The following is a 12,878-nucleotide window of genomic DNA, read 5'->3' as shown; positions in this document are numbered from 1 at the left end:
GGACACAAAGGATAATTTGCTGCTCAAACATTTTAAGTCACTATGTGAAGAATATTGCTCAGGATGATCAGACAAGCATATTCATGCTAGAAGAATCTTAAAACTTTTTAAAATCAGAATATAGCTCTTCTGCTCCAGCCGTACTGCCACTTACATTTGAATGTGTACCTCTGTTACAGAGGGGAGTCTTTGGACAATCTTGATTCTTCAAGAGCGAGCTCGTGGAGGCACCACACGTGGCTGAACCAGTCTGCCTCCTCTTCGTCTCTATCCTCTAGTCAAGATTTCAGTCGCCCCGGTGTCCACTTCAAACCGAGCCTACATGTGCACTCCTTCCTCCAGCAAAGCACCTCCTGCGGGCACCTCCGCGAGAGCCCCGTCCGTGTCCCAGGCAGCCCCCCGCGCTCAGTCCCCCCTCTCTGCTTCCCAGCCAGGGTCCCAGACACGCAGCAGGTGAGCGGGTGCCCTTCTGCTAGGAGCACAGAAACGTCAGGCTGCGCTGAAGAGTGGACTTTGTACATATGGTGGTCTACAGCAGTGTTCTTGCCCATAACATTGATTTTAACAAGTCTGAAAAGTACCTGGAGTTTTCTGGCTGGATGGGACGGTGGAAGTACGGGCTGGTATTACCTCCCTGCTCCAGTCATTCAGAAAATTCCCCGGGTTTGTCATCAGTGCTTGACATCGGTTAAAAAAACAAAGGAACTGGAATAATACATCTCCAGTCTCCAAGCTGTATGTTGGTTACCAAAATGATTAGTAAAAGTCTGCTCCAGAAGGCATTTCTGATATTTATTTTCAGGTTTGTTTTAACACAAGATTCCTGAATCCCACGCTTTATGGCCCTCATCTTGGTCTCTCCTCCCTGCTTCCTGGCATGTGGTCAATATCTCAAGGAGCACTCAGGAATGCTCATAACCCGTGACCCTGGAGAATTACAGAGTAGGATGTTGGTTTTAATCTTAGGAGGAGAAGGCAAGAATTGCAACATATTTTGAAACAAAAATGGAATTCAGTTGTGGTAGGGTAGATAACTCTGCTGGTTTATGTACTTGAAACATTTTAAAAATACCTTGGGGATAAGACTATAGAGAATCATCCCCACACAATTACATGTATTATATATAACAACAGTGTGAACAGTGTTTCACTAGCTCTTACACTCTCAGGCACTTTGTGATAAATTGACTTTTTTTTTTTTTTTTTTTTTTTTTTTTTAAATCTAGGCTCCCATGTTCTTTCTAATGTAAGAAAGTTACCTTTTTAACCATGTTTGCTTATCTTGTTCTTGCTTCCATTTGCTAATATCTTGGTAGATCTATGGAAACTGACCCCCGTATGGCTTATGTTCAAAGTGTTAATATAATATTATATGTGCAGGACTAGCCTTCTGTTATCTAGCAAGGTGCAGATGGTGGGACTTGGCAGGGGTGCTTGCTAAAACTTAGCCTTTGGGGAAATTTCCCACAAATAAGAAATAAGGCAGGAGCTGTGTTCTTACTCTCTAAACTTAACAATATACTTTTTATGTTTATTTGTAGAAGGAATTTTATACAATGAAATATCTCCCAAGAATGTGACAGAATTTCTTCATTTGTTCCTATGTAACTTTGATCTAAATTATAACACTTGATAAATAATTTCAGTTTATTTTCCCCAAGCAGTCCACTTTTTACCAGTTGTTTTTATTTTTAATCTCAAAAAGTCTTTGATAACTTTTCTTTGTCTTTTAAACCTCTTCAAGCTGGTTTTAAGGATTTTCATTCTATATTTAGGTCAGTCAGTGGGAAGAAAATCTGTTCATACTGTAATAACGTTCTGGGCAAAGGAGCAGCCATGATCATTGAGTCTCTTGGTCTTTGTTATCATTTACATTGCTTTAAGGTGAGAGCTGGGAGTCACATCGTGAAGGAACAGGAGCTAATCAGGAGCACGCATGGCTACTCAGTGTTATGCTCACAGGGGCTCTACTAATCACCTGCTTTGCCTTCTACTCTTGACAGCGTGGTGCATGCATATTTCCATGAGGCAGTGCTATCTGCAGGCATTTAGCACTCAACTCTAGAAGTATTTCTTAAATGCCAGAGGTAACAAGTAGGACTTTGACAAGTAAGATGGGCACATTGACTGTGAGATCAAAGTTCTTCCTTCTCTGAATAGGTGGCGAAAAATCAGAAGGTCCTGAGCCACTTCTTCCAGAGAAACCAGCTACTTAAAAAAAAAAAAAAAAAAAAAAAAAAAAAAAAAATCTCAGCCTGGACCCTGGCAATTGAATCATTTAAGATGACCCATCACTTTTAAGCTAATCCTAGCAGACAGTGTTCACGTGGTGTTTTCCAGGCAAAGGCATGTTGGCAGCGTTCGACCTAGTGGGCTTTAGCCCAGCACCAAACCAGAAGCTGTGTTTAGTGCAGCTCAGCTGTGGTCCGAAGCTAGGTTTATTAGCTTGTGCTCAGCACTGAGACATAGTTACATGATTTCCAGTCTGCTTGGGGCATACGCAGAGCTGAAAGAATAAATGCCTGCCTGCAAAAGATGTGAAAGGCCTCCTAGTTCCCCTGCCCTAGGACCAGATGAGGAGTTAGACTGATTTGGAGGTGCTGTTGGACCCTACTTCTTCCATGGCTTTAAGAAAGAGACTTCTGTGTCTGGTTCAGAACACTTGTCTTCTGTGCTCAGCTCAAATGCATCACCTGGAGTATTACAGAGGACTGACTCAAAGCTCTTCCTGGTCCTGCCTGCCTGAGCAGGAGGAACAGGAGTAATCCATGGGGACTGGTCATCATTCCCTTTCTGCAGAACTTGTATTCTGTGCAAGGGAGTCCACCTGTAGCTCCTAACCTACATAAGAAAATACCATATTTCTGTTTTTCAAATTTCTGAAGATTAATGAGCTGTTGAACAGACTGCCATCCAAAAGATTCATTACTCATTTAAGCAGGTAAACTATCTGTCCTTCTTAGTCCGCCAAGTACTTTGCTTCATAAATTCAGTAAGGAGAGTGTTATGTTTTGGGTTACGTTCCTTCCAGAGGTGATTGATATTCACAGCAAAGATGTGTTCAGCCACCATAGTTAAATAGTTCAGTGTAGCATGAAAGCTGTCAAGTCCCTTATTCATGTGTTTATTCAAGAAAAATGAAATCAGCCCTTTCTCTCCAAATAAGAACTTGTTTCTATGATGCAAACCCAGGAAATTGGGGCTGCCTGAGTATTTGCTGCTTTGAGTGCCAAAGGGCTGAGGACACCAGCAGCATATAGTGCCACATGGAAATCTGCAAGTAGCACACCCAGGTGTTCTGTGCCAAAATCGCTGTTGCCATCTAGAGAACAAATTTTTTTCGTGTCGAGCCAGTTTTAGTTTTCAGAGAAAATGACGTTCAAATTAGATTTAATGAACTAATCTCTAAAAACTGTCTGCTTTATGTTTGCTTAGTTGGTGTATCTCTGCTATTCGTTGTCCAGTCATCGCCTTAAAATACTTTCTCAGGGTTGGTTGCATTTAGATCTACTAATCGTTACACATTTGCTTCTAGTGATTGTGGGTTTATGGTTCAAGCTTTGTTGAGCTTAATCCAAGCTGCTTTTGAACAGCATTTTTGTTTCTTAATATTTTGTGAGGAGTTGCTAATTATTCGTCTAACCTACAGTGTGTTGCCTGTGGATGCGACCTTGGGGGATCCCGCTCCGGAGCTGAAGTTAGGATCCGAAACAACAAACTCTTCTGCAACGACTGCTATATCAGATTTAAAAGTAAGGCAATCCAACTGCCGTGTGCATGACTGTAGTTCTTCTCTGTGGTGTACAACCTCAAGTATTTGCACAGCTGAGCCACTTGATAGCTTTCACGTTTAGCTTTAAGTTGGTATATTAGTGAATAGGTTCAGCAAGGTTTGATTGCCAGTTTCTGTCTTCTGTAGGGTAGTCATTCCTAACTTAACTTGCTGGTAGCTGATTTTACCACCTTGTTACTAAGCAGCTTCAAGCAGACAATGTGGTGTAGTCTTCCTGCTTCCTTCATAGATCTGAGAAAGTGGTGTCAAGGAGTTGTCATTTACTGAACAGGCTTGTCTTGATAACAGAGAAATCTTTCTGAAAAATTGTCTACATTTTTTAAAAAAGTAATCTGAACATGTTTTTAATTCAATCCTAATGCATACCTGGAAAGCTATTAGATTATCCTGTGCAGGTGGCACAAATGCTGGTTTCTTTTTGCGATGCTATTATTATTTGAATTATAGGTCTGTGATTGGTTATTCATTTAGGTACAAGTTCAGGAGGAATTGATTTACTTACAGATCTTAATTAAAAGGTGCAGTATAACTTTTTTCCTTCATTATGGTTTGCAGAATTCTGATTTATTGGAGCATGATGTTAAGACTTTGAATAATGGTGTTGGGTTGTTTTTTCTGCTGTCATAGATGATGGTAGACAACCTCCTAATTTTGACAAGTCTCGGGAGTTTTATATGGCTCTATTTTTATGTAGCAAATACGGAATTTGCGAGAATGATAAAATTCAGCTAAGGGAAAGCATTTCTGAATTACTTCCTGGGAAACATGTCTGTGTTTCTTCATGAGCCTGGCACATTTTTCTCATGGTGGACCAGAAGGCGGTGAAGGGAACAGGATACTCATGCTGCAATACTTGAGCAGGACTTGGGCATCTGCTGGCTGAGAAGCCTAGCTCAGAAAAAGAGAAGCTCTGCATCTGATGTTGTTGCTGTTGTCAGCTTCTTTTTGGCTTCCAGGAAGAGGAAAAGCTGCCTGCACCACAGAAATGATTGTATGGTGTCCGAGCTAAAACCAGAAAATCCCACACTTCTCCTTGACGCCAACAGTGCATTCACAAAGGCTAATGTTAAGTGCAAGGATGCCACTATGATCAGTGGAAGGAGGAAGAGAATCATCCCCTTCCATCTGGAGGTGATCCAGAGCACTGGGTCATACCTCTCCGAGTTAATGTTTGGAGAATTTATCTCCTTGTTGATGACAAGACTACACCAACGTGACCATGTTCCTATTTGAAGCACCCAGATGTGTGGGAGATTCAATCTGGAGCCTGCTCATGTTATTTTATCTTATTTTGGGAGCAAAATTGCTGAATGAGTTGAGTAAGTTTGGTACTGGGGGGGGGGAGAAAAAACAAAAAAAAATCTGGTTTTTATTATTCCCTGCCAAGACAGTATTCAGGAATTTGATGATGGAAGTAACCAAAAATTTTATCATGGATAAAATGCTATTTAGTCTCTTTGACATTACAGTCCATAAAGTCACAGCGGTGCCTTTTAGATGCAGAGTTGATCTGTGAGAAATCAGCTCTATTCCCTTCCCTTCAGACTGCATCTACTTGGGCCAGTGAGCACCTCAAAACATAATTGTACGAGATACAAGTAAATCAGGAATTGTAAGAACTTGCAGGTACAGAATAAAGTATATAAATGAGTGATTAGTAATGAAATGAGCTATTTGAATAATACAAAAACCAGCTATGTAATCACTGCGATGAAAATATACTGACAGCACAGCACTGGTCTGTAATGCAGATTAGTTTGTTTGCAGTTGGCATTTGACATCAGCCTGGCTAATTATTCGTTAGTTTGGAACATGAACATATTGGCTAAAAGGTTTGATAAACTGTAGAATTATTAATATTCACTGTGTAATTTTATGGTGTGATATTGTTGCACATTTTTATGTTAATTTTGTGGTTTATACTTGGAACATTGTAGTGGAACACCGGTGTATTGGCAAATGCCCACAAATACATGCAGAGAAAGGATAAAAAAGTTCTTTTTTAATATTGTTACAGTTATTTAGCAAATTTTAATTTGATTATTGAAGGTTAAATTTAGAAAACCTATCACCCTTTTCTCTATGCTATTACTAAAAATAATTCTTAAAAACTTGGTAAGGCGCATGTTCCATAGAATATATTACTTGGCCTGAAATACTTGTAGTGCTATAATTGGATTAAAATCAATTTGTTTTGTTCATTAAATTTGGATTGCTAGATTCAGAATGTATACCTTAATTTGTGTTACCATTTTCAGTAGGTATTGGAAATACCATTATCTGACTATTTTTAACTTGGAAATTTTAATTTTTGTCGCTAAGATTCTTCAGTAGCTAGACTTTAATTACAATTTTTTCTGTCTCTCTCTAACAGCTGGACAACCAACCTCCATGTGAAGCAAATGAAGATATGAAACCACTGTTGCAGATAAAAGAAGAGGTGATTGCTGCTGATGTAGATCTATAAATATATATATTGTGTGTACGTGTGTTTTTTCTAAGAGTAACTCTTGCTTGTCTAGTCTTCATAGCAATGCATTGTATTCTTCATATATCTATTTTTATTTATAAGAGAGTAATTGCAGTAAGGAAATATCTGGGGAAAATGCTTTCACTTTTTCAGCTTCAAGTACTGAGAGCACAAGGGAGAATAAGTATATTTTCAGTAATAACTTCAAAATATTTTTGAGGCTTATAATCAACTAGTTGACTTTCCAATGGTATATGAAGAGGGTATTTTGTTTCTAAGCTCTTGAAATGAGCATTAGAGAAATAGCTAATATAAATATATATTTGCAATTGCTGTCTTTATTTTTGACATATACTGAAAGTGAATTCTCTAGGTTAATATCAAGCTGCATTTAAATGCACACAAATGTGTCTGCTTTCCATACGCTGGTTTCTAAAATTATGTGCTTTGTTGAAACTTAAATACAAAGAATAATCTGTTTGCTCAGTGGTGTTGGCATAATATTCTGTGGAATCCGTTTAAGGGGAAGAATTCTCGTTTCCCATTTGGAAAATATAACTATGACTTTTTCCTATACAAACTGAGTGGAGAATGGTTGTTGAATTACAGTATATTTGTAAATAAAATTTCTGATGTTGCATTTATTAAAGTTTTTTTCTTTCTATCCAGCTAAATGTATCTAAGGTGATTTGCTGAAATATAAAATTGTTTGAATTTCATCTTGGGAAAGTATTTTTTATGAAAGGGTTAAGATGTCCACCTAAATACGTGCAAGAGCAATAGTTCTTGCTTTTCTTTTTTCCTTTACAGTAGACATCAAATTTTGTATATAGTTCTCCTGTCAAGCTCCTCATGCTCTTTCCCTTCAGCATTTAATACAAGTGGCAAGACTGATTCTTTGTCCTGTATGCTCATCCCTGAAGCATGATGATGGAAAGAGGTGGAAGTTCCCCAAAACTTCTCTGCTGTCGCTAGAAATAAGGTGCTGAAAATACTTTGGGTTAGGTTCTGCTCCTCCTGAAAATGCAGCTGGAATGTGCACTGTGTGTTCTTCAGCGGTGGCTCCCAAATTGCTTTGGTCAGTGGTTTCCCCAAACCCTTTCATGACCAGTTATGTACCCTTCTGTGTCCGCGTCCCTGGAAGCAGTGAAGAAAACACGGGATGTGGATCAGAGGAATTTGGGGGAGCATTCTGTGGGTGAAACTGAGGAGGAGGACAGCTGGGGGGTGTAGGGGGGCGGTGGGGCTCCCGGTTTGAGCTTGTACGTGGCACCATGAGGAGCTGCAGTGAGGGTGCCAAAGCAGCTTAGGGTGCTCCTTCCTCTCAGGGGATCTCGGGGATGGATAGGAGAGCTAGCAGGCGGGGGAGAGAGAACATGGCTGCGATAGCTGGGGGCAGCAAGGGAAGATCATGCTGTTTCGGTGTAGTCGGAGAACTTCACCTGTGTGGGCCTCCTGTAACTTCTGCTTGTAACTCCTCCTGTCTCCTCTTTGCTTCGCTTTATTCATCCTTCCCCTGAACAGATGGGTTCTGCCTTGTGCCAAGGAACTCCCTGATAATAAATGCTGAATTACAAAGTGCCAAACATTATTTTCAATTTTTGCTTTAAAAAAAAAAAATTAAAAAATCTAAAATGCTTCATCAACCCAAATTTGCCAAGCTCCTTGTTCAGCCACCTTTGTGACTTGGCCTTGGCTTTTGGTATTCAGTTAGTCTCCTATGAAGTGGACTGGTGAAGATACTTCATTTGGTTCCCAGTATTGTGGTAAGTAATGACACAGTAGGCTGCAGGTGAGAACTGTGGGGTACGAAGCCCCTAGTCCTCAAATACAGACTATGGAGGTATATTCACACTGCCTGCTCACATAGCTCTCTGGCAGCCTGGGGTCTTTTCTGGTGCTTGTGGAAGAAGATTGTTTCCCTGAGAGCTATTCAGAATGGGAACCCAAATTAGGAGCTGTGCAGGTCTGGCTCTCGGTTAAGGCATGTACGTCACAGAGACGGTGCTGATGCCCCTCTACGCTGTCTGGTTTTCAGCCTTCTTTTATGGTAGGCAGCATCGGACTATGAACAACCGCTCCCTGTCCAGTACATTCCGAATCCCCGCAATCCCCATTACCAGCCCTGAAATATACCGAGACGCACAAAACTTTTTGTCACAGGTCAAAGTTTCTCGGCCTCCAAGGCATCAATAAATTTATCCTAGCCTATCCATGATTTCCCCTCTCCAGCATTGTGTTATGCAGCAAAGCTGTGGGAAAAGTCAGGGATGGCCATGCCATCTTTTGCATCTTGAGCCCAGTCGTGTTGCCCTCTCCCTGGGAATCCTTTGGATGTGAAAATCGGCTGGGTGTGAAGAATGGAGGGAGAGAAAAGAACTCTGCGGGCTGCGATGCTGCTAGAGCTGCTTGATGTGTCCCGCAGCCTGGAGTGATGCGCTCCAAGCCAGGCTGGCTTTTCCTAAATGGTATTTCCAGTTATTTCCATGCGGGCTCCAATTTCATTCTCCAACAAAATGTCTGCGAAAAACTGGGTTATTTCATTAGCTTGTACCAAGTTGCTCACCTGTGAGCAAACAGCGAGTGGAATTTTGGATTTAGTGGGGCTCAAAAAGCTGAAGCTGAAACTCTTGCAGATTTGAAGTCGAATTTCTCACCCTTGTTAAAGGCCTGGATTAACAAGGCTCCTTCAAACCTGCATTTGCTAATTCGAGTTGGCAAATGTGAGCAACGAAAGCTCCTTCCTCCTTTCCTTCCCCTGGAGAGGAACAGGCAGAGAAACCCCCCTTACAAATGTTGTTGTATCTGTGTGTTTTGATCCCTGTTAAAGTATTTGGAGCCTTTTGGCCTCTGAAGTTCAGCAAAACCGATTATCCACTAGCAACACAAGATGGCAGTGTGTAAGTGCAACTCCCACAATAAAAACCCTTTCCGTGGTTGTAATCTGGTATGAGAAGGGTTGTGTTTGCCAAATGATACTAAAGTTGCAATGTAATGAGAGTTGTAGAGAGAACTTTCTCTTACTCTTGGGCCTTTCTCCCCACCTGACATTGTGGAGATGCTATGCGCAACTGAATCTGAGCAGTCTGATGTGATTTTGTTTGCCATTTCGTTAATTAACTGCTACTTAAACCAGTACTAAGTAGGGATAGAGTTAAAAGAGAACATTTCCTGTGAAGAAAAATAAACTAGATGATTTCTAGTGGAGGGTTATGCTGTATTTTGTTGGATTCTCTTTTAAGATGCTGTTCAAGGAAGAAGAACCAATTGCTCTCCCTCAGTTTATCAGCTTCAGAGACTGTTTTTAAGGTTAAAACCCTTAAATGCAGGTGTCTACAGGTGAGCTAGGCCTCTGCACTGCTATTAAAATCTGAGTGGATTTAGGGTTCTGTTCCGTCCTTTACTTTTGGGTGTCTGATGCTGTGTGTAGGACACTGACCCAGGGCTGGGGGGTACGGTTCACGTCTGGGGGGTGCTCATGGAGCTGCCAGTGCAGGTCTCGTGGGATGCTTTAACGCAGCTGAAAGGGCAGCAGAGATTTATGAGCAAGTGACTGAATCAAGCTCAACACCCTACAGACAGTGGAGCAAAGGTGTGATTTCATGGGCCAGTGAGTAGGAGTTCACTGTCGGGTGAGGTGCTTGGCTGTCTAAACTTCACTGACTTTTTAACAGGCGTATGGTCCCTGACTCACATGTAGACACCTGCATTTTTACACACCTGTGTTTACCTATCTTAATGCTGACTGAATTCTTCCAAAAATACCTGAGAAACTCTGATTCAGCTAAATCCTTCATCTACCCTATCTTTAGGCTCACAGGCTGTGAGCTAATTAATTGCAATGTACATTTGAATACGACTTTGGAACTTAGTGGTCTATGGATAGCAGGTCTGGCACAGGGCAATGTTTAAGCAAAATAGCACTTCAGAAATAGAATGTTTTCTGTAACTTTTCAGTGTGAACTTACTGTGGGTTTTCTCTAATACATAAGAACAAACAAGTTGGGCACCTCAGAGAGAAATTCAAGGTATTGCATATGCTCTTAGTTTTGTTGAGATTTCTTTAAGAATTTTTTTAATAGAAGATTTATTAGAAATTTCAAGCTCAATTACCTATGCATTCATCTCTTTAGGCAAGGTGCAGCACCGCAGGCAATGCTGGTTAGTGGTGAGATTTATGCACCAAGCCCTTTCTTAGAGCCCAGTGTGTTTCAATTCGGAGCTCACGCTGATACCAGAAATAGGCAGAACCAGTCTCATTATTTTCAGGAAAGTGCCTCACAGGTGAGCCCCGAGGAGCATCCAAGTGGTAAGTTCAACACTCCCCTTAGGTAACAGCTGTTGTAACATGGCCCACCCTGTCACTTACGGCGGGTAAAAGGGTTTTGAAATCTGACAATTTGAGCTCAAGGTAAAAACTGGTGTGCTGGCAGCAGTGTTTTAAATACCAACCAATCATTTGTAATGGATTAGCAAAACCTGTGCCATGACTGTAATGGAAGGCTATTAGCAGCATGCATAATTACATGAAAGAGCAGCTTCACGCTGGAAGCTCTTCAGCATTTTGATTTTAGCTCCGTGCTTCTTGGGAGCTAGGGGCACTGATATAAAACAACATAGGAGGATGATGTAGAGCACTTGCTCACAAAAGGAATATTTTAGGGTGAGCGGTAGGGTATCAGTTTATTAAAGCTGAAGAATTTTTTTAATTGGTTCAACCTACTGGAAACAAACTTGCCAATTAAGTAGCTGCTGCAGGCAGCAAACACTCAGAAGAGATGTGTCGTGCAATTGGAATTACTGGCTTCTATAGGTTTGCCTTAACAGTCAACATTGTACAAAGAATGAAAGCACTTAAAAAGAATATGTACAAAGATGTGTGTACACACAGATTCTCTTTACTAATCGTAATAGAAGAAAGAAAGAAAAAGCTAGGGCCATTGAATGGACAGTTCATAAACACAACCTAGTGAGAGCAGGCTTGTGGTCAGCACAGCGTGCCCTCTGAAATGGCCTTTTGCCAGTAGTTGTGCCAGAGCAAGTGTTTCTGATTCCCTGAACTGGAATTCTGTTTTGCCCCCAGGCAGTCAACCAGATGTGCCATTTATTGATGCATCAATTGCATATGGCCCTTCCGGGATGGAAATTCACAGATTTCAGGGTCAGATCAGGCTACTGCAATCATTTGATCTGCCTATATCCCTACAAAGATCAGAACCCCTCACCCTATAATTCCTGTATTGAACACACAACTCCTGTGTGAACAACAGTGTTCTTTGTTGGAAAGAAGCCCTGTGTAGATCTAAGTATGCAAATGATGGAAAATCTACCACATGTCAACATAAATTGTTCCAGTGGTTAATTAGCACTCTTAAAGGTGTTAATTTTATTTTTAGCTATTTTAATGAGCTTTCTATCTTATTATGGTTTTATTTTCATTCATTTAACTTGGTTTAGGCTCTTAGCACTGGATTAAACCTTTTTAAATTTTTCTCTCTTAGATTGTACATGACTTTGATACAGTCCCCATTATTTTGTTTGTTTGTTTTAGTTCTTATACCTGTACATAAAGCCTTTTTGCTCACATCAGTCAGAAGAGGCAAGATTACCTCCATGGGAGGATACTGTGGATAGACTCTCAGTGAATTGCAACACAAAACTCTCCCAGGAGAATATCTAGAACAGAGAGGAAATAATCTTTAAGAGCATTAAAAAATCTGAAGCTCTATAAGAATTTCTTTGCATAATGCATAGCTTCAAATAAGAGCTTATGTCCACAAGGGAATTTTGCTGCATAAATCTTCTGGCATAATTAGTAAGGCATTGAATTGCCTTTGTGGGAATGACCATGCCTGAATTCCTGTGTGGTTCTGCTAATTTTTCTGTCTTGGGGAAGCACCTGTAAGAGATTCCCATGCTGACATGTCTCGGTTGACAAGGGGACAAAATCACATTCCATTTTTATTTCTCAGCATGAAGTGTCAGCTGCAAAAATACAATTAGTTCCTGCTATGTTTGGCAGGTGTTGATAGGAGGGGTCCAACTTGCAGCCTTTCATCAAACTCTAGCGCTGTAAAGATAACCGTTACTGTCTTTTGATGCCCTTGCAAATAGGACTCTTGCAGAGAAACATTAGTTTTACTTGCATGTGATACTTCATTTTAAGTAAAATTCATTCCTACTGAGGTAACTATTGCATTTATGAGATATATATGTGCTGCACCTCGTTATTAATGCCAGAGGTTGTACCAGTGTACTCCTGTCTGCACAAATCAGAGGAGAATCCCAAATCAGTTTAGGAAAAGCCCCATTGATAGCAATGGAGCAAGTCAGTAAACGAGCAGTCTTCAGCTAGGCGCAGCTACTGTCTGTAAATAAACCATGGCCATCTAGCACAGCAACGCTGCAGAGTGGCAGTCAGCATATTTTATGCGAAATTCATGTTACAAATGAGCATGCATTTCTATCAACAATTTGAATGCTTACAAGTACTTCTGGACCTCAGCAAGTAAAAAAAAGGGACAAATTCCTTCTTTGCCCTTTGCTATTGGGATAATTGGATGCTTTTGCCTTTTGACTGGTGGACTCTATTCTTTGGAGTTTTCTGTTGCCCGT

The 12,878-nt window shown here is 40.8% G+C and overlaps 1 protein-coding gene across 1 annotated transcript in view; it reads left to right on the top strand.

Annotated features, from left to right (window-relative positions):
• Nucleotides 1–6,907, top strand: part of LMO7 (LIM domain 7) — a 135,471-nt gene extending 128,564 nt beyond the window's left edge. The window contains 5 exon segments of the mRNA XM_030036511.2: nucleotides 180–296; nucleotides 298–453; nucleotides 1,776–1,884; nucleotides 3,650–3,752; nucleotides 6,168–6,907. Of these exon segments, the coding sequence (XP_029892371.1) occupies nucleotides 180–296; nucleotides 298–453; nucleotides 1,776–1,884; nucleotides 3,650–3,752; nucleotides 6,168–6,190 (508 nt within the window). The 3' untranslated portion in view covers nucleotides 6,191–6,907.
• The last annotated feature ends 5,971 nt before the right edge of the window (nucleotides 6,908–12,878 follow it).

This window comes from Aquila chrysaetos, chromosome 14 (genome assembly GCF_900496995.4).
Source record: "Aquila chrysaetos chrysaetos chromosome 14, bAquChr1.4, whole genome shotgun sequence".
Lineage (NCBI taxonomy): Eukaryota > Metazoa > Chordata > Aves > Accipitriformes > Accipitridae > Aquila > Aquila chrysaetos.
Note: the sequence above shows the minus strand (reverse complement) of the source record. Positions and strands in the feature narration are given on the sequence as shown.